This window comes from Pseudophryne corroboree, chromosome 2 (assembly GCF_028390025.1).
Source record: "Pseudophryne corroboree isolate aPseCor3 chromosome 2, aPseCor3.hap2, whole genome shotgun sequence".
Classification (NCBI taxonomy): domain Eukaryota; kingdom Metazoa; phylum Chordata; class Amphibia; order Anura; family Myobatrachidae; genus Pseudophryne; species Pseudophryne corroboree.
This window is the reverse complement of record NC_086445.1, coordinates 867,274,878-867,299,004: the sequence shown is the minus strand read 5'-3', so window position 1 is coordinate 867,299,004 and position 24,127 is coordinate 867,274,878. Positions and strand designations below refer to the sequence as shown.

The window sequence follows — 24,127 nt, the reverse complement described above, 5'->3', positions numbered from 1 at the left end:
TTGGATTCATTGAGTCCATACGGTACCGTATTTTTTTACCAATAAATTGGCCCAGTGGGGTCTTTTTTTGCACTTTAAACGCTGTTTGCAAGTCTCTGAGTGCCGCCCACACAAAGGATATATACACAGATGCTGTTATGTAGGGAAGGCACCGGAGCAAGGTGTACGTAAGTCCGGAGTGCCAGGGACCCTAAATATTTGGACATATATATATATATATATATATATATAGTGTGTGTATGTATGTATGTATATATATATATATATATATATATATATATTCTAAACTAAATGTGGACAAAAGTGATTGAACACCGAGAGCAAATAGATGATCAACAAGAATTTATTGTAGGTCCACTTTGTAGTACTACCACGTGCAGTGATTAGTGCAGACACCCTTCTAGGAAAACTGTTGCCTAATTTTCTGTATACCAGTCCAGCGTCGCCCTGGAAACATGACAGATGGCATTGTCGGCCTGATAAAAGCAGTTGGGGTCCAATGCCGGATCCCACCCGGGAAGGACCCGTTTCCAATTCCCGGGTGGGATCTGGCATTGGCGCTGTGAAAGGGTTAATAGTATGTATGCATGTATGTATGTACAGTGGGGCAAAAAAGTATTTGGACAGCCACCGATTGTGCAAGTTGACCCACTTAAAAAGATGAGAGGTCTGTAATTTCCATCATAGGTACACTTCAACTGTGAGAGACAGAATCTGGAAAAAAAAACCTGAAATCACATTGTATGATTTTTAAACAATTTACTTGTATATTCTTGTGGAAAATAAATATTTTGACACCTACCAAGCAGCAAGATTTCTGGCTCTCACAGACCTGTTACTTCTTCTTTAAGAAGCTCTTCTATCCTCCACTCGTTACCTGTATTAATGGCACCTGTTTGAACTGGTTATCTGTATAAAAGACACCTGTTCACACCCTCAAACAGTCAGATTGCTACCTCTCCACCATGGCCAAGACCAGAGAGCTGTCTAAGGACACCAGGGACAAAATTGTAGAGCTGCACAAGGCTGGGATGAGCTACTCGACAATAGGCAAGCATCTTGGTGAGAAGAGATCAATTGTAGGCACAATTATAAAAAAAATGGAAGAAATACAAGATCACTGACAATCTCCCTCGACCTGGGGCTCCATGCAAGATCTCACCTTGTGGGGTATCAATGATCTTAAGAACGGTGAGGAATCAGCCCAGAACTACACAGAGGGACCTGATCAATGACCTCAAGAGAGCTGGGACTACAGTCACAAAGGTTACCATTAGTAACACATTACGTCGTCATGGATTGAAATCCTGCAGCGTCCGAAAGGTCCCCCTGCTTAAGCCAGCACATGTCCAGGCCCGTCTAAAGTTTGCCAGTGACCATCTTGAAGATCCAGAGGAGGATTGGGAGAATGTAATGTGGTCAGATGAGAGCAAAATCTAACTTTTTGGTATAAACTCCACTCGCCGTGTTTGGAGGGAGAAGAATGATGAACGGCATCCCAAGAACACCATACCCACTGTGAAGCGTGGGGGTGGAAACATCATGCTTTGGGGCTGCTTTTCGTCAAAGGGGTCAGGATGACTGATCCTTATTAAGGAGAGGATTAATGGGGCCATATATCGTGAGATTTTGGGGAAAAACCTCCTTCCCTCAGTAAGAGCATTGAAGATGGAACGTGGCTGGGTCTTCCAGCATGACAGTGACCCCAAACACACCGCCCGGGCAACTAAGGAGTGGCTCCGTAAGAAGCATTTCAAGGTCCTGGAGTGGCCTAGCCAGTCTCCAGATCTCAACCCAATAGAAAATCTGTGGAGGGAGTTGAAAGTCCGTTTTGCCTGGCGACAGCCCCAAAACATGACAGATCTAGAGAAGATCTGCATGGAAGAGTGGGCCAAAATACCTCCTACAGTGTGTGCAAACCTGGTCAAGAACTACAGGAAACGTTTGACCTCTGTAATTGCCAACCAAGGTTATATTACAATTGTCCAAATATTTATTTTCTGCAAGAATATACAAATACATTGTTTAAAAATCATACAATGTGTAACTTCCTGTTGTGTGTTGTTTTTTTTCCTTTCAGATTCTGTCTCTCACAGTTGAAGTGTACCTATAATGGAAATTACAGACCTCTCTCATCTTTTTAAGTGGGTCAACTTGCACAATCGGTGGCTGTCAAAATACTTTTTTGCCCCAATATAAATATGTATGTGTGTGTATATGTATGTGTGTATGTATGTATGTATGTGTATATATATATATATATATATATATATATATATGTATATGTGTGTGTGTGTGTGTGTGTGTGTGTGTGTGTGTGTGTGTGTGTAGATATATATATATATATATATATATATATATATATATATATATATATATACTGCTCAAAAAAATAAAGGGAACACTAAAATAACACATCCTAGATATGAATGATATATTCTTATTAAATACTTTGTTCTTTACATAGTTGAATGTGCTGACAACAAAATCACACAAAAATTGTCAATGAAAATCAAATTTATTAACCCATGGAGGTCTGGATTTGGAGTCACCCTCAAAATTAAAGTGGAAAAACACACTACAGGCTGATCCAACTTTGATGTAATGTCCTTAAAACAAGTCAAAATGAGGCTCAGTAGTGTCTGTGGCCTCCTCGTGCCTGTATAACCTCCCTACAACGCCTGGGCATGCTCCTGATGAGGTGGCGGATGGTCTCCTGAGGGATCTCCTCCCAGACCTGGACTAAAGCATCCGCCAACTCCTGGACAGTCTGTGGTGCACCGTGGCATTGGTGGATGGAGCGAGACATGATGTCCCAGATGTGCTCAATTGGATTCAAGTCTGGGGAACGGGCGGGCCAGTCCATAGCATCAATGCCTTCATCTTGCAGGAACTGCTGACACACTCCAGCCACATGAGGTCTAGCATTGTCTTGCATTAGGAGGAACCCAGGGCCAACCGCACCAGCATATGGTCTCACATAGGGTCTGAGGATCTCATCTCTGTACCTAATGGCGGTCAGGCTACCTCTGGCGAGCACATGGAGGGCTGTGCGGCCCCCCAAACAAATGCCACCCCACACCATTACTGACCCACTGCCAAACCGGTCATGCTGGAGGATGTTGCAGGCAGCAGAACGTTCTCCTTGGCGTCTCCAGACTCTGTCACATGTGCTCAGTGAGAACCTGCTTTCATCTGTGAAGAGCACAGGGCGCCAGTGGCGAATTTGGCAATCTTGGTGTTCTCTGGCAAATGCCAAACATCCTGCACGGTGTTGGGCTGTAAGCACAACCCCCACCTGTGGGTGTCAGGCCCTCATACAACCCTCATGGAGTCTGTTTCTGATCGTCTGAGTAGACACATGCACATTTGTAGCTTGCTGGAGGTCATTTTGCAGGGCTCTGGCAGTGCTCCTCCTGTTACTCCTTGCACAAAGGCAGAGGTAGCGGTCCTGCTGCTGGGTTGTTGCCCTCCTACGGCCTCCTCCACGTCTCCTGATGAACTGGCCTGTTTCCTGGTAGCGCCTCCATGCTCGCATTGATGTGCCATCCTGGATGAGCTGCACTACCTGAGCCACTTGTGTGGGTTGTAGGGAGGTCATACAGGCAAGTGGAGGCCACACACACTACTGAGCCTCATTTTGACTTGTTTTAAGGACATTACATCAAAGTTGGATCAGCCTGTAGTGTGTTTTTCCACTTTAATTTTGAGGGTGACTCCAAATCCAGACCTCCATGGGTTAATAAATTTGATTTCCATTGATAATATATATATATATATATATATAATATAGGTCGCACTCGCGTATAGATGCTAGATCAACCGCTGGGGTGTCATCCACAAATCCTCTGCAGAGAATTCACTTGTAGAAACAAACAATGGAGCACTCACCAGTCTTTTCTTAATTAGACATCAACAAGGTTTTTATTAGCCAGACAGCATAAAGTTGATTGCCCACTGCAGTCCAATATAGAATCATAGGTCCTCTCGAACGTTTTCGGTCATACATAGACCGTCTCCGACTGCTGGCTTCTAACTATGATGGGGACAGCTTCTTACATATATTTGTGTTAACTGATGACAGTCTATGTATGACTGAAAACGTTCGAGAGGACATATGATTCTATATTGGACTGCAGTGGGCAATCAACTTTATGCTGTCTGGCTAATAAAAACCTTGTTGATGTCTAATTAAGAAAAGACTGGTGAGTGCTCCATTGTTTGTATATGTATATATATATATATATATATATATATATATATATATATAATATATTCATTTTGTGTGGGACACCGCGCAAAACACACAGTAGGAGAATCACCAAAAAGTGCCTGTAGAGGTGAGTGTCACTTATAGTTTGGCTACTGCAGCCATGAGCTTCTGCATGTTGCAGGTGGAAGAGGTGCTGAAATAAGATTTTTAGTTGTAAGTGAAGGGGAGCTCTTTAAGGGGTATGCAGTCAGCGTAACAATAGTCTGGATCCCGGCTGTCACAATACCGACGCCGGGATCTCATACCGATCCCCTTTAAGGTAACATTTGTAACTACAAGTGTGCATTGTTCTCACAGTCAGCCTGCAGCTTCAATTGTCACCATAGATAATAAACAGCAATATGTCTGTACCTTGTGAGAATTAACAAGTCAAACTGGGAAGTGTCATTTTGTGGTTCACAGTATATTGCATAGATCTGATTTACTGCTTCCTGCACTTGTCTCTTGCTGGCGCCTTAACAGGGACTTCCAACAACTGCAGAGGCCTTTAACTATTTCAAGAACTGTAGTTTTTGATTGAAGATTGAATTAAATGGGGGGGGGGGGAAGACAAGAAAAAAGCATACTTACCTTACAGGCACTGTTATTGCATCAGGCCCATGCCACACATGTCTTTAGCAGCCATATGGTGTCCATGTGCCTTCCCTTTCTACGGACAGTCTGCATTCAGAGGATGCTTTTATTTGTTCTTTTAACACAATCTGTTCCCAAAATAGTATTTTCCATTGTTAATCATTTCGTACAAAAGCACAGACTATTTATAATTGTATGACACTAGAAGCAGTATACAGTTGTGTGTTTGTGCCATAGTGCAATAAAGAAATGTAAGTGAGCTGAGGATTGCTGATGACACCTGATGTTTGTGATAACACACTTTGCAGCTACAGTCGGACACTTTGCATGCCTGCTCCTACAGCAGCAGAATCAGACTAACTACACTACACCCCTTTTTTTCCTTATGGTGAAATTGGTTGTGTGTTGCTCTCTGGTAACTGCTCTGTATATTTGCTGTCCTCCTGCCCTCATTTAATGCTGCTCAGACTGTCATTGGAGGTTATGACCATCCTATGTCGCTGCGAGAATATTGAGACATCGGAGGGGGTCCCTCTGTACGTAACGGGGGTTGCACAGGTAATAAACTTCCTTCTTAATAACTGCTTTCTTTTGTTGTAAGCAGCAGCAGCAAGAGGACTCTCCACTAACACTGCATATCTACTGTTTCTCCCAGTTTTAAGCTTTCAGCTTTCCTTCCTCTGTTTTCTCCCCCGCTTTTCCTGTACAGCCAGCAGTCACATTTGGACGTAATGTGAAGCTCTAGCGATTCAAAATATTATGCTTAATTAAATCCTAAAACCGTTGACCTAAATTTGGCAACAACCTAAAAGGGTTCCAAACCTGGGCACATGTTTTTCAATTGAAGGACATCTAAAATCAGAAATGCTTGTATATGAAGAATGAAGGTAAGATGCCTTGTTCAGTCATATGCTAACTTTCCACTTCAACTATGTCGAAGTTTGATGGACTGCCACCTCCCGTTCTATCTTCAGCCACCACAGCTGCTTAGTCCAACCATTATTTACCTCTATTGTAGACCACCAAGGATTTGAAACTATTGATGTCCCATAGTGGAATTTATTCTGCAGTGTGCATGATAAGAATGTTGTAAGATAACATTGTGAAGGATTTATTATCCGTTTAACCATTTCCAACCATTTTTCAACTACATTATAAATTGACAGTATACTGAGGCATACATCCTTCAAATACATATAGCTATTACTAACATCAGTGTATTACAGTGCGTCTAGCTTCAGTAGTGCTACTTGTAAATGTCTGCTTTTGCTGAGCACAAAAACATACTGTGCATTTTTTCATTTCAAAAAGCAAAAAAATGCTAAAATAATTTATCTAAAATGTGATTTCTGTCCAGTTTATAGCAAACGTGCAATGAAGGTAAATTGTTCCAGCTTGGTGCTGGCGCATGGAATTCTACAATAAGGAAACGGGTTGTTCTTTGAGCAGTGATGCAGAGACTGTGAGCTGAGCATTGCGTACGATGTGACTATGGGCTAGAGGGGGGGAGGAGATATATAGGAAGTGTAAAGTTGATGTTGACCAACTGGAAAATGTGCAAATGTTTTACCTTTTTTGACAGGCTTTCCCTAGAGATAATGACGCTACAGCCCAGGTGCGAGGACGTAGAGACGGCCGAGGGGGTAGCTTTAACTGTCACAGGTGTGGCCCAGGTACTGTAACTCATAGCACATGATTTTGGAAATGCATGTCTTCAGGAATGGATACCAACTGATGCCATGACAAGTTGGCACGTCAGGTCTGAGTTAACAGACTCATCAAGAACATTCATACCTTGTAAAACGATGGTCACCTAAGTTACTTATGTCATTCAGAATGGAACTGTTATTACTCCAAATTCATTGAACAAGGTGCTTCATTGGAAGGCTTTAAGTCTAAAAAGTAATTAAAGTTGCTCCATTCCAAATACATTGTACATGTGTTTTGTAGCTCATGTGAAATTCATCTGAACCATATTGATGCTAGAAACCCTGGTTTCCAGTGTCGCCTTACTCATTGGCAGGTTGACTTGCATTGATGTTACTTTTTTTGGAATGCCACTTGTTTCATTTTAATTTTTTGCATGAATCACATGAAGGTCTACAGTGAGCTCTAAGTCGCTACTAAAATATTATATCAAATGTGTTCATGTTATAAACGCAAGTAAAATGCTAGTGGTTATGAAGCTGAATAAGAATATTATCCTAACTATAAGACGTTAAGTATTTGTGCACAAATTGTCTTAACTAATACTGTATGTAGCTAGGTGTCTTACTTGCTTGTACATAATCATTTTGTGTAATCATATATACAGTTCCCATAAGGTGCAGCCTTAACCTAGGTGGTTGGATTTTTTTTTACCAGTGGTCCTTAAAAAAAAAAAAATCTTTAGAGTTTTAAGCAAATAATGTAATAATATTAATGCCAATGGTTCCATGGTATTTCACAGATGGTGATGATAATGTGGATTTTATGGATCTAATGGGATATGTAGCAAACTGGAGAGAGCGAACGTCCCAACATACTTGTCAGCTCCTGACCTTTTTACTAACACAAACTGCAATGTCCGTTTATTGGCTGGTACTGTATCTCCACTTCATCTCTCACCAAGGTTTGATACATCTCCCACTTAGGGGTATATTCAATAAGCTTTGGATCTATTCCGACATGCATTTGTTGGAATGAATCTGACAACCCCTATTCAATAGAGTGGCCTAATCTGACTGTCGGATTTGGCCGGTGTCCGTGCTGCTGTCAGCAGCTCCCCGTGTGTGAGAACACAGGGAGCTGCTGGAGCCACACACCACGGCCGCCCAGTGCCGCGCTGCAGGGAGAGAGGTGCCTGGTCGTGGGACGGCCGTCAAGGTACCTGTCATCCCCGCAGCCGCCGCACCGCTCCCCGTCTCCTCACCTCAATCCGACTATTTTTTAGTCGGATTGAGATTGTCGGAAAGGGGGCCAAAACCTGTCAGATTTGGCCTCATTTCCGACAGAAGCACGCGGATTGGCGGCTTGTCGGAGAAAAACTGCACTTTTTGAGTAGGTCTGAACCCCTTCCGACCGAAATCTGTTGGAACGGCAGCTTCCGACAGCTATTGAATATACCCTTTAATGCTTAAAAATGTGAGTCAATTGACTCAGGGTTTGTTCTTGTTTATTAATTGACCACCTTCTAAAATTCTTAACTGAACGGTTTATTCAGAAACTTGTGTGCAAATGTCTGCCAAAAACAACATCCATAATAAAATGACATGTCCATAAGAATAACAAATGAAGTTGTATGAAGAGGATAGATCTAGATAAAATGAGCGCAATAGGAAGAGACACAAGCCCTGTGAACGTATCATGGGGAGATCACATTCAGAACTGGTGCTGATTTATTAATACGCCTCTTGGAATCCTAGCTATGAGAACCTAGTTGCAGTGAATAAGGTTTACTTTGCAGAGGGGGAGATTTATTAAATCTTGGACACGCATAAAATGGAGCTAAAGAACTAATCGTCTGCTCAAAACTGCCATGTTACAGGCTGTGTTTAAAAAATAAGAAGAGTTTGGTATTTTATCTCTACTTTATCAATCTCCAAGCTTTGATAAATGTTCCCCAGACGGTATTCCACCCGTTGTTTCATTTAACTTCAACTCAAGTTTATGCCTGCAGATGACCATCCATATCGGCACTAAAAGCATCCTAGCCACAATTGACAGATGCTTAAGCAACATTTCTTTTCATTGTTGATGCTGGATTCTTCTGGTTTGCGTCCCTTCCCCCTGCCTCCTCCCACTTGTAGGTCCCAATTTTAAATTGAGACTTGTGCTCTGGGACAAGGAATACTCGCATCTGACATTTAATAGTGATGACCTCTTGTCAGTTTAAGTATACAGGTATTACTACAAGATATGAGGTAATATGCCATAAGCGGTGTGAATTATTCAGCAAAGGGGAGAGTTTGCTGTTTATGTGAAAATTTTAAAGACAGAACTCTTCCCCATCATAGTGTTTGGTGGGGAGTGATAATGCCACAATTCATACATTTGCATTCTGTAATACAGAAAATGGTATAAAGATCAATCTCCAATAGGGGGTTCTTCTACCACCCACAGTGGCAGGCAGGCTAAGGTTCTGTCTAGAATGTAAGAATGCTGTTAAATCATTTTTTGTGTCTAATCTGATGACAGTTACTTCAGAAGTTTGTGTGCCAAGCTTCCGTTTGTTCAAACAAAATAAGTCACCTAAGACATTTGTCCCACATTTTAAAAGATTATGGGGTCAATTCAGTTAGGTCCTACATGCTGATCACACTGCGAACACATACCGTGAATTTAATTTAAAATTCAATTCCAGGGAGCGTGGCAAAGAGACCAGACGTGCTGCCGCCGAGCTCTGGGTTCCCGTCCCCCTTTACCACCGTGGGAGCGGAGCTACGGTGGGCTCAGGCACTTAGCCCACACCTACATCAGGCCAGCACAGCACCGGGCACCAGGAGGTAGGTGCGCGGAGCCGGGGAACGCAGGAATCGGTTCCCGCGGGTTGCAGCCTACCTTCCTGGGTAAAGCCGCGGCCTCCAGTTCGGAGCTCCGATCCGGATCTTCTCGGCCGCACGCCAGCGTGCATCCTTTTCTACAGGCCCTGCAGGGGCTGGTGGGGGCCTCCATAGACGGCAGCAATGACCTGGCAGTGGGGCTCTCGGCAGAGGGCCCTTAAATTACATCCTTGGGAGCCAGTGCTGTAATGATATCTCCTGCCCCTGCACTCACTGTGCCTTCCAGGGTAAGCAGCATTTCTCTCCCATACCCTGCCTCAGGCTGTGTATCCACCACCTGGTGACTATACTGCTCCTGGTCACCAGACTTCCCCCGGCCTCTCCAGACTTCTCCCCTTGCTTGCACTGAAGCTACTAGAAAGAAGAGCAGTGGGTGGGGATATCAGCAGCACCTTTTACTGGTATGGGCAGCCGCTGGCTGGCCAGGCTGTCTAATACCTAGTGATTTGCTTTACTTTGGAATACAGTATTTACGTTGTCAGCACCCAGCAATTTTTGTCTATCTCCACCATCACAGTGATTATGGATAAATATGTGGCCAGGCTTCCGCAGTGTTCCAAGGGTGGCCAGACGGGCAGGGGCCATGGTAAAGACACCCCATCTGCCGCCTCACCTGCCTCTCCTGGTACCCGACAGAGGGACACGGACGGAGTTCAGCCCTATGATGCTAGTCCTCCTGCCATCACTGGCTCTCTAACCTCTCAGGAACTCACCACCTTGTTATTAGACCAGAAACTAGCGCCGCTAAAAGATTCTATTGACTCTGCTCTTACCCAACTTACGAAACACGATCAACGTCTCTCTGAAGCGGAGCAACGCATATCGGATTTAGAGGACGAACTCGCAACGACCAGAGCGGCTTTGACTGATTAGGAGAAGTCGGTATCCTCTATGGCGGACAAGTTAGAAGATTTAGAGAACAGAAATCGTAGAAATAATGTCTGCATTAAAGGCCTCCCAGAGTCTGTTAAATATGCAGATCTGATACCGCTGGTTTCTGAGTGGCTCCCACAGGAGTTGGGATGTGTTTCAGCTGGTTCTAAGTTGTTGGTGGAGAGGGTACATCGAGTAGGCCCTGACAGGCAAATTTCCAGAGATCGCCCGCGCGCAGTTATTTTGAGGATCCTGAATTATGCTGATAAAGTGCGTCTGATGGAGGCTTATCGAAAATGGGGGTAATTCCAAGTTGATCGCAGCAGGATTTTTTTTAGCAGTTGGGCAAAACCATGTGCACTGCAGGGAAGGCAGATATAACATGTGCAGAGAGAGTTAGATTTGGGTGGGTTATTTTGTTTCTGTGCAGGGTAAATACTGGCTGCTTTATTTTTACACTGCAATTTAGATTGCATATTGAACACACCACACCCAAATCTAACTCTCTCTGCACATGTTATATCTGCCACCCTGCACTGCACATGATTTTGCCCAACTGCTATAAAAAATCCTGCTGCGATCAACTTAGAATTACCCCCATGGTTTTGCCCAACTGCTAAAAAATTTCCTGCTGCGATCAACTTGGAATCACCCCCAATGTACGGATCTTCGCTACCAAGGTGCAAAGCTGCTACTGTTCCAGGACTTTTCCTATTTGGTAGCTATGAGAAGACGTGATTTTGCCCCATTCTGTAAAAAATTGTTTGAATTAGGTTGCTGTTTTTCACTTCAATACCCTGCAAAATGATGTGTCTTTCATAACGGCAAATGCCATTTTCTTGAATCGCCACATGCGGCCAAGAATTTCATGGACTCATTCATCGGGATCCTCGACATTCAGATCGGATGATTTTTCATTCCAGTCCTTAAAGTTATTATGTATCTTCATTGCCACTACTTTGTTTTTTATTGTCTGTCACTATGTGGCTGACTGAGAGCTCTTGTTCTAAAGTTTGTGAGTTCTATTGCTTACTGTTTGCATTACTACTGATTTTGTGGTTTAGGAGCACACACACTGTTTTTATAGGTCCATTTTACCGCTGTTCTACTGACATTGTGTTATTTTATGTTCTCGTATTCCCCCTGTCCCTTCTCCCCTGGTCCTACTGTTTATGTTATCAATTTTGGCAGTCTTCTAGATTGCCCTCTTGGGTTCGGAAAAGTTATAAGGTGTTTTGTAACTCGATTATCTGTTTTTTTGTTTTTCATGAGTGGCTTTTATATGCAGGTGTGGCACTACACTCTAGGTGTTTACTTGTTTGCTCCCGCCCGCTCGCTGGGACGGGCTGGAATCATCTGTTTCCTAATATTTCGATGACTCTCTGGCCTAGAGTGGGCGTAGGATAATATGGCTCATATGTCTGATAGCTCCACTAGGAATCAATCTTCTTTAAAATGTATTTCCTGGAATGTAGAGGGACTAAATTCCACGATCAAGAGACGCAAGGTATCATATATTTGAAGCGTCTCAAGCCTGACATTGCATTTTTACAGGAGACCCACTGGGATGTGATAGACCCGAATGTACCTAGGGGACCGTGGGTGAATTTAAAACTGCTTCATTTACTGCCAAACGTAGAGGGGTATTGATCTTATTTAGAAAACACTTGCCCTACACAATTAAAGACACGTGGTCTGATCCGGAAGGCCATTTTCTTTTTATTAAACTTTCTCTTTTGGGTTCCCTATATACACTGGCGGCAATATACGCCCCCACGGGCTCCCCTAGGCTGTTTTTTGCAGCTTTATACTCAAAGTTACAGTCTTGGGCAGAGGATGAAATACTACTTGGTGGTGATTTCAATTGTGTTGTTTCTAAGGGATTGGGCCGCTCCTCTGGCCGGGGTGTGGAGGGGGATGTCTCCTCTCTGACTTTCTTGATTGACTCTTTGAAATTGTGCGATCCATGGAGATGCCAACACCTGGTCTCGAAAGAATATACGTTTTACTCACATCCCCACCATACCTCTTCTCGTATAGATTTTTGGTTGCTGTCGGATTCATTGTATAGTAGGGTGGTTGACGCGGGTATAGGTCTTATTGCTCTTTCCGATCATTCGCCAGTTTGGGTTACTCTTTCTGTTAATGACCCTTTGATAACTTCTTATAACTGGAGATTTCCTGCCTACCTAGCTAAATCTACTGATTTTCGCAATCACCTAGTAGCTGCGTTTTGTAATTATGAACAGGATAACGCGGGCCACCTTGATGATATTCATTTGTTTTGGGTGGCGGCAAAGCCGGTCGTTAGAGGTCAGATAATGGAATATGTGGCCAGAAAACGGAAACTACTCTCAAGCGATTGAAGAGCATAGTAAATTGCTGACAATGGCGTATGATGCGATGCTGACCATCGGACTCTGCTGCCTCTCTTCAGCACTACCTAACCGCTAAACATTCTTATGATGCTTTATGTACCGAACAAGACCAATTTGCTCATGATATTCAGCATAGCAAGTATTACTATGGATGCAAACAATCGGGGAGACTGCTTGCTAACTTCGTTCCCACACCACCCCTTCCCGTATATTGCAAATCAACCCCCTCAATGGACCCTCGGTTACAGATTCATCTGGTATTTCTGATCAATTTAGAGAATATTATCAGTCCCTATATGAATCTCCGCCTGATTGTCCTTCTGAGGGCGCCCAATTCCTTTCCAGAGCGGATTTACCTACCCTGACGGATGATGAGAGGGAATTTTTGACTGCCCCAGTGACTGACACAGAACTCTCCGTTTTGATCAAATCACTGGTCAAATCCCCAGGCCCAGATGGTTTTGGCGCTGAGTATTACCAACTCCTACTAGACAACTTATTGCCCCACTTGATTACTTTATTTAATTCTTTGCTTTCTGGTGAACTACCCCCCTCACAATTCACTGAAGCCAGGATCATAGTTTTCCCAAAACCTGGCAAAGATCCTACTCAGGTCCAATCTTACAGGCCCCTTTCTTTGTTGAATCAAGACTTGAAATTATTTACTAAATTATTTGCACAACGAATGCAGAGTTTTCTCCCTAGAATATTGCATCCTGCCCAAAATGGTTTTGTAAAGGCAGAACTTTGGTCCACCGCTATTGCCAACTCATTAACACGGATGCCATCATTGTTAGTTGCAACGCCGATAAAGCTTTTGATAGTTTCCTGGTCCCATATTTCACGTCTGCTACAAGCCCAACAGTTTGGCCTGAAATTTACTGGTATATTTAATATGTTATATTCCCGTCCAGTAGCCCACTTGACTATCAATGGGTTAAATTTGGCACCTTTTACACTGTCCCGGGGTACCCGTAAAGGTTGCCCCCTCTCATCACTATTATTCAACCTGGCACTTGATCCGCATATTTTTTAAAGACACGATGTGGCAGGGTATTGTTTTAGGCGAGTAAGTATCAGTCTTCGCTGATGATTTACTTTTATATCTTAGCAACCCGAAACAGGCACTACCTTCCCTGCGAAGTATCTTGACTGATTTCCACCAGGTGTCTGGTTTTATTATTAATTTTCATAAAACAGAAGCTTTGGCGCTACATACTGCTGCTAAACTGGGATGAAGTTCCTCTTTTCCTTTTTGATGGGCTCAGGATCACTTGTCATATTTAGGCATGAAATTTCTCAGCAAAGTCACTAAAATATACTCTGCCAATTACTCTCACTTCATATCCCAAATGTTAAGAGATTTTGAAAGGTGGAAACATCTACCGCTATCGTATGTTGGGAGATGCCATTTATACAAGATGATTTCCTTCCCTAGGCTTCTCTATCCGGTCCAGATGCTGCCGTTCTTATGATGTTGCCTCTATTAATAAGGCGCTATCCAAATTCATATGGGCGGGTAAACGCCCTCGGATATCCCTTTTTGAAATTACAACAGCCATTATCGTTGGGAGGCATTAACCTTCCTAACATACAAGATTATGCGATAGCATCTAATTTGCGTTATGCTCTGGACTGGGTAGGTGAAGCCTCACATTTTGTTACTCTAGATATCGAGCAGGGCTTTCTTACTGATAGCTCCCTGCCTTCCATTTTACACACCCCGTCACCTTCTTTACCTGTTGTTTTAGTTAGGACCCGCATAGGTGCCCCCTTCCCTACTTCTTTATTATATGAACAGGTTAGAAAAAACATTGACCTTACCACCCTGTCCATGGGCATGGCCAAATGGAGGGATTCCTTCCCCGATATTCCCTTGCAAACTATAGTCAAGGCTTTCGGTTACCTTGAATAAACAGCTACTCTTCTCTTTGTTTGCTGAAATGCAATATAAGATTCTGCATAGGGCATACTTCACCCCAAGGCTTAGGTTTGTTACTGGAGTGGAGGATAACTCTAATTGTTTCAAGTGCCACTGTCCCGAGGCTGATATTCTTCATTGTTTATGGTCTTGTTCAATTGTTCATGCTTTCTGGACAAATGTTCAATCCTATGGGAATGATACTCTTTAATATCCCTTTTACTGTCACTGTGCCGTGGGCATTGTGGAACTATTATACCCATCCCTCTATTCCTCACCTTTCTAAAGGGACCAAGCTACTACTTGCCAAAATAGCCACGGTGGCTACAAAAAACTTTTTTAGCCCAATGGATCCAGTCTTCTCCCGTCCCCCTTTCACTCATGCTACCTAGACTGGCACATGTTTACAGGGTGGAATGGATTGACTGCTCTCTAGATTTAGAATCTAAATCACAGAAATTCTTTGACATCTGGCTGCCTTATGTGTTTACTCAATCTATTGAGGAAAAGGAATTTCTTCGTTGTATAGTTCGTCTTACCTCCTGGTACAACATGGCTACTCTAGAGAGAGGCTCTCCACCCTTTTAGATACTGGGATTCAACTCCAAAAATTATGAAACCCTTTGAGTGGTTAACCCTTCCTTCTCATGTACTATGATTGTTTGTTAAATGTCGGTATAAATATGCTGTTACCTCTCTATTATTCCTCATATTCTTTATTTTTGTTTTCCTTTTTTCCTGTGGAGCTTTGTGACTTGCTACTGTTAGTCTGCCTGCCTGTATATGACACTGTTATTTTCCCTTATATGTTACAATAAATATATTTAAAAAAAAAAAAATCAATTCCAGACTCTCATTGCTTTTTCAGAGGAAATTTGCATTTTTTTAGTGTGTACCCTCCTGGGCAGATGAAGGTAGGGAAAATCTTATGGGCCCTACACACTGGGCGATATGAGTGAAAGCTATGAACGATCTTGTTCGTTAATGAACGAGACACCGTTCATATCTTTCAGTGTGGAGGCACCAGCGATGAATGATGCGCGGCCCCGCGCTCGTTCATCGCTGGTGCCCCGTCGCTTGTGCATGCAGGACAATATGGATGAGATCGTCCATATTTGCCTGCACTGCAATGGAGCGGGGTGACGGGGCGGAGTGATGAAACCTCATTCCCCTGTCACTGCAACCCCCCCCCCCCCCCGCCACCGGGTCGACCGTCAGCCGTTTCCGCTGTCAGGAAGCTTGGCTGGGGATCTCTGTGTGTAGGGCCCATTACAGCCTTCTATATGGTCCTGCTGTCTCGGTTGCCACACTTTTGGTGTCCAATATGGTTTCCCCACTTTTTCTTGCACTTAAACTTGCCATGGGTACTGGAAATTACCATTTCTAATTAAATCTCACATTTCCCCGGGGGCGTGGCCTGACTGGATATGGAGTAGGACGTGCGTTCCTAGCTCCCCAGCCTACCTGATCCTGTAAAGCATCCTGTTGCCCTTGTGCTTGCCCACCTGGTCCTGTCTGAATGGCTGCTGACCGTTCTGGGCTGCATTTTGGAGTGCTCCTGTGCCCTGTGTCCCTGCAATATTAATTTCTGTGTGCCGTGCTGCTCCCGGCCTGCATTTGCCGGCGCCATCTTGGAAATCCCTGCTGGGGTCCAGCGCCCTCCTAACGTCACCTGGCCGCTCTATCCTGCCCTACCTCTGACCGGGGGACCGCCTGTGGAGCCCTGCCGCTGTGCCCGCTCACTGGACTACCTTCTTCCTGCTCCCCGGGAGACAGCTGTGCTGGCCGCGGGTCACCGCCGGGCGCCATCTTGTGGTTGGCGGAGCGCGCGGACGGAGCTCTGCTGTGCGCTCCCGTCTGGCCCTGAACTGTTTTACCTTTGCGGCGGGCAGGGGACTCCGCTGCTGTGAGTGGCCTCTTCGCTGACCCCCCCCCCCCCCCCCCCCTCCTGTGTACTGATCCGAGGCTGGGTCTGTGTGGGCCGAGGGGCTCTGTCGAGCGCCATCTTGGGGTTGGCAGCATGTGCTGCTTTGCTTCCATAAACTCCTCTCCTGATGTTTGAGGTGCTGGGATCCGGATGATAGAGCAGACGCTGCCTCTATTCTGTTAGGGAGCACTGTGCTGGTTGCTAGTGAGTCCTTATAGTGGGGACCTACCTGTGTTACTGCTAAATTACCCCCTCGAGCCTGCTGGGAAGTCAGTTTTATATCCTCCCTGCTGCAGTGGTGCTGGTCTCTGATATTGGAGGTGCCTGCCTGATTCCCCTCCCTCCTGTGTACTCCTGAGCTGCATGTCTCACTGCTATAACTTAACACAATTTGCCCTCTGCAGTTTGTATCCCTGAAGAGGCACTGCCACACTTGTGCCTCTCTTTTCTGCCTGTCCTGAGATTTACAACATAGCCCTTGTTTGGTTCTGATTCGACAACCTGATGGTCCGCAAGCGCCTTGCCTCTGCTGCGGCCCGCTTAATGCAATTTGCCTACGTGGAACGGACTCCGGTTTCCTCTGCGTCCTCCTCGCCATCTTCAGCTGCTTCCTCCCCCTCCTCTCCCAATATAGCAGTGGTTGCTGAGGTTACCATGTCCCAACTTTTGCAAGCCATCACTGATTCTGAGAAGCGGCTCGCGGATAGGGTGGCAGAAGTGCATACAGATATTTCACTTATACGTCAAGATATACAGAAACTCGGACAGGGTTGGGGAAACAGAGAACCGCATTTCCTCGTTGGAAGACTCCTGCACTCCTATCCCTGCCCGTCTCACTTCCCTGGAAATGGAGATGTCTGCGTGCAAGCTCAAATAGACGGATATCGAAATAACGAATAACGAAATAATGTTCGCTTCGTGGGCCTTCCCGAAAAGGCGGAGGGGTTTCAGACGGAACAATTTCTGGAATCCTGGCTACTGTCGACATTTGGAAAGGATTCGTTCACCCCGCAGTTTGCTGTTGAGAGGGCTCATCGAGTTCCTATTCGTCCTCTCCCACCGCGCGCACAACCTTCATAGCCAAAATTCTGCACTACAAGGACAGGGATACTATTCTACATCTTGCCAGGGTCAAAGGCCCGCTGGAGCATGGGGTTCAGAGGGTGGCTGTGTTTCAGGACTTTTCGGCTTAGGTCCAGAAATCTTGCTCCCAGTTTTGTTATTTTCTCTGACGTCCTAGTGGATGCTGGGGACTCTGTCAGGACCATGGGGATTAGCGGCTCCGCAGGAGACAGGGCACAAAAATAAAGCTTTAGGATCAGGTGGTGTGCACTGGCTCCTCCCCCTATGACCCTCCTCCAAGCCTCAGTTAGGTTTTTGTGCCCGTCCGAGCAGGGTGCAATCTAGGTGGCTCTCCTAAAGAGCTGCTTAGAAAAAGTTTTTAGGTTTTTTATTTTACAGTGAGTCCTGCTGGCAACAGGCTCACTGCAACGAGGGACTTAGGGGAGAAGAAGTGAACTCACCTGCGTGCAGGATGGATTGGCTTCTTAGGCTACTGGACACCATTAGCTCCAGAGGGATCGAACACAGGCCCAGCCATGGAGTCCGGTCCCGGAGCCGCGCCGCCGACCCCCTTGCAGATGCCGAAAAGTGAAGAGGTCCAGAAACCGGCGGCAGAAGACTTTTCAGTCTTCATGAGGTAGCGCACAGCACTGCAGCTGTGCGCCATTGTTGTCACACACTTCACACCAGCGGTCACTGAGGGTGCAGGGCGCTGTGGGGGGCGCCCTGGGCAGCAATGAAATACCTATACTGGCTAAAAGATACATCACATATAGCCCCTGGGGCTATATGGATGTATTTAACCCCTGCCAGGTCTCAGAAAAACGGGAGAAGAAGCCCGCCGAAAAGGGGGCGGGGCCTATTCTCCTCCGCACACAGCGCCATTTTCCCTCACAGAAATGCTGGTGGGAAGGCTCCCAGGCTCTCCCCTGCACTGCACTACAGAAACAGGGTTAAAACAGAGAGGGGGGGCACTTATTTGGCGATATGATTATATATATTAAGATGCTATAAGGGAAAAACACTTATATAAAGGTTGTCCCTGTATAATTATAGCGTTTTGGTGTGTGCTGGCAAACTCTCCCTCTGTCTCTCCAAAGGGCTAGTGGGGTCCTGTCCTCTATCAGAGCATTCCCTGTGTGTGTGCTGTGTGTCGGTACGTGTGTGTCGACATGTATGAGGACGATGTTGGTGAGGAGGCGGAGCAATTGCCTGTAATGGTGATGTCACTCTCTAGGGAGTCGACACCGGAATGGATGGCTTATTTAAGGAATTACGTGATAATGTCAACACGCTGCAAGGTCGGTTGACGACATGAGACGGCCGGCAAACCAATTAGTACCTGTCCAGGCGTCTCAAACACCGTCAGGGGCGTTAAAACGTCTTTTTACCTCAGTCGGTCGACACAGACACGGACACTGACTCCAGTGTCGACGGTGAAGAAACAAACGTATTTTTCTTTTAGGGCCACACGTTACTTGTTAAGGGCAATGAAGGAGGTGTTACATATTTCTGATACTACAAGTACCACAAAAAAGGGTATTTTGTGGAGTGTGAAAAAACTACCTGTAGTTTTTTCTGAATCAGATAAAGTAAATGAAGTGTGTGATGATGCGTGGGTTTCCCCCTATAGAAAATTATTGGCGGTATACCCTTTCCCGCCAGAAGTTAGGGCGCGTTGGGAAACACCCCTTAGGGTGGATAAGGCGCTCACACGCTTATCAAAACAAGTGGCGGTACCGTCTCCAGATAGGGCCGCCCTCAAGGAGCCAGCTGATAGGAGGCTGGAAAATATCCTAAAAAGTATATACACACATACTGGTGTTATACTGCGACCAGCTATCGCCTCAGCCTGGATGTGCAGCGCTGGGGTGGCTTGGTCGGATTCCCTGACTGAAAATATTGATACCCTTGACAGGGACAGTATTTTACTGACTATAGAGCATTTAAAGGATGCATTTCTATATATGCGAGATGCACAGAGGGATATTTGCACTCAGGCATCAAGAGTAAGTGCGATGTCCATATCTGCCAGAAGTTGTTTATGGACACGACAGTGGTCAGGTGATGCAGATTCCAAACGGCACATGGAAGTATTGCCGTATAAAGGAGAAAAAGACAACGTCTTTTCAGCCTCAGTCCTTTCGTCCCCATAAGGGCAAGCGGTCAAAAGGCCAGTCATATCTGCCATGGGATAGAGGAAAGGGAAGAAGACTGCAGCAGGCAGCCCATTCCCAGGAACAGAAGCCCTCCACCGCTTCTGCCAAGTCCTCAGCATGACGCTGGGGCCGTACAAGCGGACTCAGGTGCGGTGGGGGGTCGTCTCAAGAGTTTCAGCACGCAGTGGGCTCACTCGCAAGTGGACCCCTGGATCCTACAAGTAGTATCCCAGGGGTACAGATAGGAAGTTCGAGACGTCTCCCCCTCGCAGGTTCCTGAAGTCTGCTTTACCAACGTCTCCCTCCGACAGGGAGGCAGTAGTGGAAACAATTCACAAGCTGTATTCCCAGCAGGTGATAATCAAAGTACCCCTCCTACAACAAGGAAAGGGGTATTATTCCACACTATATTGTGGTACTGAAGCCAGACGGCTCGGTGAGACCTATTCTAAATCTGAAATATTTGAACACTTACATAAAAAGGTTCAAATCAAGATGGAGTCACTCAGAGCAGTGATAGCGAACCAGGAAAAAGGGGACTATATGGTGTCCCGGGACAGATGCTTACCTCCATGTCCCAATTTGCCCTTCTCACCAAGGGTACCTCAGGTTCGTGGTACAGAACTGTCACTATCAGTTTCAGACGCTGCCGGTTGGATTGTCCACGGCACCCCGGGTCCTTACCAAGGTAATGGCCGAAATGATGATTCTTCTTCAAAGAAAATGGACGATCTCCTGATAAGGGCAAGGTCCAGAGAACAGTTGGAGGTCGGAGTAGCACTATCTCAAGTAGTTCTACGACAGCACGGGTGGATTCTAAATATTCCAAAACCGCAGCTGTTTCCGACGACACGTCTGCTGTTCCTAGGGATGATTCTGGACACAGTCCAGAAAAAGGTGTTTCTCCCGGAGAAGAAAGCCAGGGAGTTATCCGAGCTAGTCGGGAACCTCCTAAAACCAAGAAAAGTGTCAGTGCATCATTGCACAAGGGTCCTGGGAAAAATGGTGGCTTCTTACGAAGCGATTCCATTCGGCAGATTTCACGCAAGAACTTTTCAGTGGGATCTGCTGGACAAATGGTCCGGATCGCATCTGCAGATGCATCAGCGGATAACCTTATCGCCACGGACAAGGGTGTCTCTTCTGTGGTGGTTGCAGAGTGCTCATCTGTTAGAGGGCCGCAGATTCGGCATACAGGACTGGGTCCTGGTGACCACGGATGCCAGTCTGAGAGGCTGGGGAGCGGTCACACAGGGAAGAAACTTCCAGGGAGTATGGTCAAGCCTGGAGATGTCTCTTCACATAAATATACTGGAGCTAAGAGCGATTTACAATGCTCTAAGCCTGGCAAAACCCCTGCTTCAGGGTCAGCCGGTGTTGATCCAGTCGGACAACATCACGGCAGTCGCCCACGTAAACAGACAGGGCGGCACAAGAAGCAGGAGAGCAATGGCAGAAGCTGCAAGGATTCTTCGCTGGGCGGAAGATCATGTGATAGCACTGTCAGCAGTGTTCATTCCGGGAGTGGACAACTGGGAAGCAGACTTCCTCAGCAGACACGATCTACACCCGGGAGAGTGGGGACTTCATCCAGAAGTCTTCCACATGATTGTGAACCGTTGGGAAAAACCAAAGGTGGATATGATGGCGTCTCGCCTCAACAAAAAACTGGACAGGTATTGCGCCAGGTCAAGAGACCCTCAGGCAATAGCTGTGGACGCTCTGGTAACACCGTGGGTGTTCCAGTCAGTGTATGTGTTTCCTCCTCTGCCTCTCATACCAAAGACGGGACCTGCTTCAGCAGGGACCGTGTCTATTCCAAGACTTACCGCGGCTGCGTTTGACGGCATGGCGGTTGAACGCCGAATTCTAAGGGAAAAAGGCATTCCGGAAGAGGTCATTCCTACACTGGTAAAAGCCAGGAAGGAGGTGACTGCACAACATTATCACCGCATTTGGAGAAAATATGTTGCGTGGTGTGAGGCCAGGAAGGCCCCCACGGAGGAATTTCAATTGGGTCGATTCCTACATTTCCTGCAAACAGGATTATCTATGGGCCTCAAATTGGGGTCCATTAAGGTTCAAATTTCGGCCCTGTCGATTTTCTTCCAGAAAGAATTGGCTTCAGTTCCTGAAGTCCAGACTTTTGTAAAAGGAGTACTACATATACAGCCCCGGTTGTGCCCCCCAGTGGCTCCGTGGGACCTTAATGTAGTTTTGGATTTTCTCAAATCCCATTGGTTTGAGCCACTCAAATCGGTGGATTTGAAATATCTTACATGGAAAGTAACCATGCTACTGGCCCTGGCTTCAGCCAGGAGAGTGTCAGAACTGGCGGCTTTATCGTATAAAAGCCCATATCTGATTTTCCATTCGGACAGGGCAGAACTGCGGAAGCGTCCTCAGTTTCTGCCTAAGGTGGTGTCAGCGTTTCACCTGAACCAGCCTATTGTGGTGCCTGCGGCTACTAGCGATTTGGAGGATTCCAAGTTGCTGGACGTTGTCAGGGCATTGAAAATATATATTTCAAGGACGGCTGGAGTCAGAAAATCTGACTCGCTGTTTATACTGTATGCACCCAACAAGCTGGGTGCTCCTGCTTCTAAGCAGACGATTGCTCGTTGGATTTGTAGCACAATTCAACTTGCACATTCTGTGGCAGGCCTGCCACAGCCTAAATCTGTCAAGGCCCATTCCACAAGGAAGGTGGGCTCATCCTGGGCGGCTGCCCGAGGGGTCTCGGCATTACAACTCTGCCGAGCAGCTACGTGGTCGGGGGAGAACACGTTTGTAAAATTCTACAAATTTGATACCCTGGCTAAAGAGGACCTGGAGTTCTCTCATTCTGTGCTGCAGAGTCATCCGCACTCTCCCGCCCGTTTGGGAGCTTTGGTATAATCCCCATGGTCCTGACGGAGTCCCCAGCATCCACTAGGACGTCCGAGAAAAAAAGATTTTACTTACCGATAAATCTATTTCTCGTAGTCCGTAGTGGATGCTGGGCGCCCATCCCAAGTGCGGATTGTCTGCAATACTTGTACATAGTTATTGTTACAAAAAAATCGGGTTGTTATTGTTGTGAGCCGTCTGTTCAGAGGCTCCTACGTTTGTCATACTGTTAACTGGGTTCAGATCACAAGTTGTACGGTGTGATTGGTGTGGCTGGTATGAGTCTTACCCGGGATTCAAAATCCTTCCTTATTGTGTACGCTCGTCCGGGCACAGTATCCTAACTGAGGCTTGGAGGAGGGTCATAGGGGGAGGAGCCAGTGCACACCACCTGATCCTAAAGCTTTATTTTTGTGCCCTGTCTCCTGCGGAGCCGCTAATCCCCATGGTCCTGACGGAGTCCCCAGCATCCACTACGGACTACGAGAAATAGATTTATCGGTAAGTAAAATCTTATTTTTCTTATTGTTTTTTGTATTTTCATATGTGTTTTTTCATGCTATTCTTCTCTGAACGTGCTGAATTCTGGTTAGTTTATTTTTGTGTGGGGGATGACTGATACCGTGCTGGAGTGCTGTTGGCTTACCGTTGTCTTGCATGTGGGTTCACTACGGCTGGCCGGCGGTCGGGCTCCCGGCGATCAGCATCCCGGCGCCGGGAGCCCGACCGCCGGCTTACCGACAGCGTGGCGAGCGCAAATGAGCCCCTTGCGGGCTCGCTGCGCTCGCCACGCTACGGGCACGGTGGCGCGCTACGCGCGCCACACTATTTTATTCTCCCTCTATGGGGGTCGTGGACCCCCACGAGGGAAAATAAGTGTCGGTATGCCGGCTGTCGGGCTCCCGGCGCCGGTATACTGAGCGCCGGGAGCCCGACCGCCGGCATACAGAAGACCACCCCTTGCATGTATACTATATCCCACTATGGTAAATGTTTTCTCGTGGAACGTTAGAGGCCTTAATGATAAGGTTAAACGTTCCCTAGTTTTAAAATATATTAAGTCTCAAAATCCTGGATTGGTTTGTCTTATGGAGACGCATCTTATTGGTAGTCGAGTTCTTTCACTCAAAAGGCCTTGGGTGGGGTGGGCGTTTCACTCCACTTTCCATTCTAACTCCAGGGGTGTTTCACTGTTGAACCATAAAAGCCTGAATTTCGTTTGTACTAAGGTCCAAATCGGTCCACTAGGATGCTATGTCTTTTTAGCTGGCACTATACATGGCTCCGCATTTGTTACTTGCTATATATATTCCTCCTCCTTATAACTCTGAAATTTTGGTGAAGGCCTGTGCCTTCATGCAGGACTTTCCCTCTACCCCGGCTATATGTATTGGTGATTTTAATGCTGTTTTGGATGAGGCTGCTGATAGATGGAGGCCTGTTACCCAACAGGTGGCTCCTAGACCCACTGCCTTTGCCCGTCTGATTTCTGAACTCGGCCTAGTGGATGTTTGGCATTTACGTAACCCCA

The 24,127-nt window shown here is 46.0% G+C and overlaps 1 protein-coding gene across 4 annotated transcripts in view; it reads left to right on the top strand.

Moving 5' to 3' along the window:
• Positions 1–24,127, top strand: part of FLOT2 (flotillin 2) — a 213,893-nt gene that overhangs the window by 137,238 nt on the left and 52,528 nt on the right. For 2 of the 4 annotated variants that reach the window (XM_063955901.1, XM_063955899.1), the window contains one exon: positions 6,429–6,519. The exons of 1 other annotated variant lie outside the window; for it this stretch is intronic. In XM_063955901.1, the coding sequence (XP_063811971.1) occupies positions 6,429–6,519 (91 nt within the window). Of the gene's footprint in view, positions 1–5,313; positions 5,405–6,428; positions 6,520–24,127 lie in introns of all 4 variants that reach the window. One more of the 4 variants, XM_063955900.1, reaches the window with a different exon arrangement.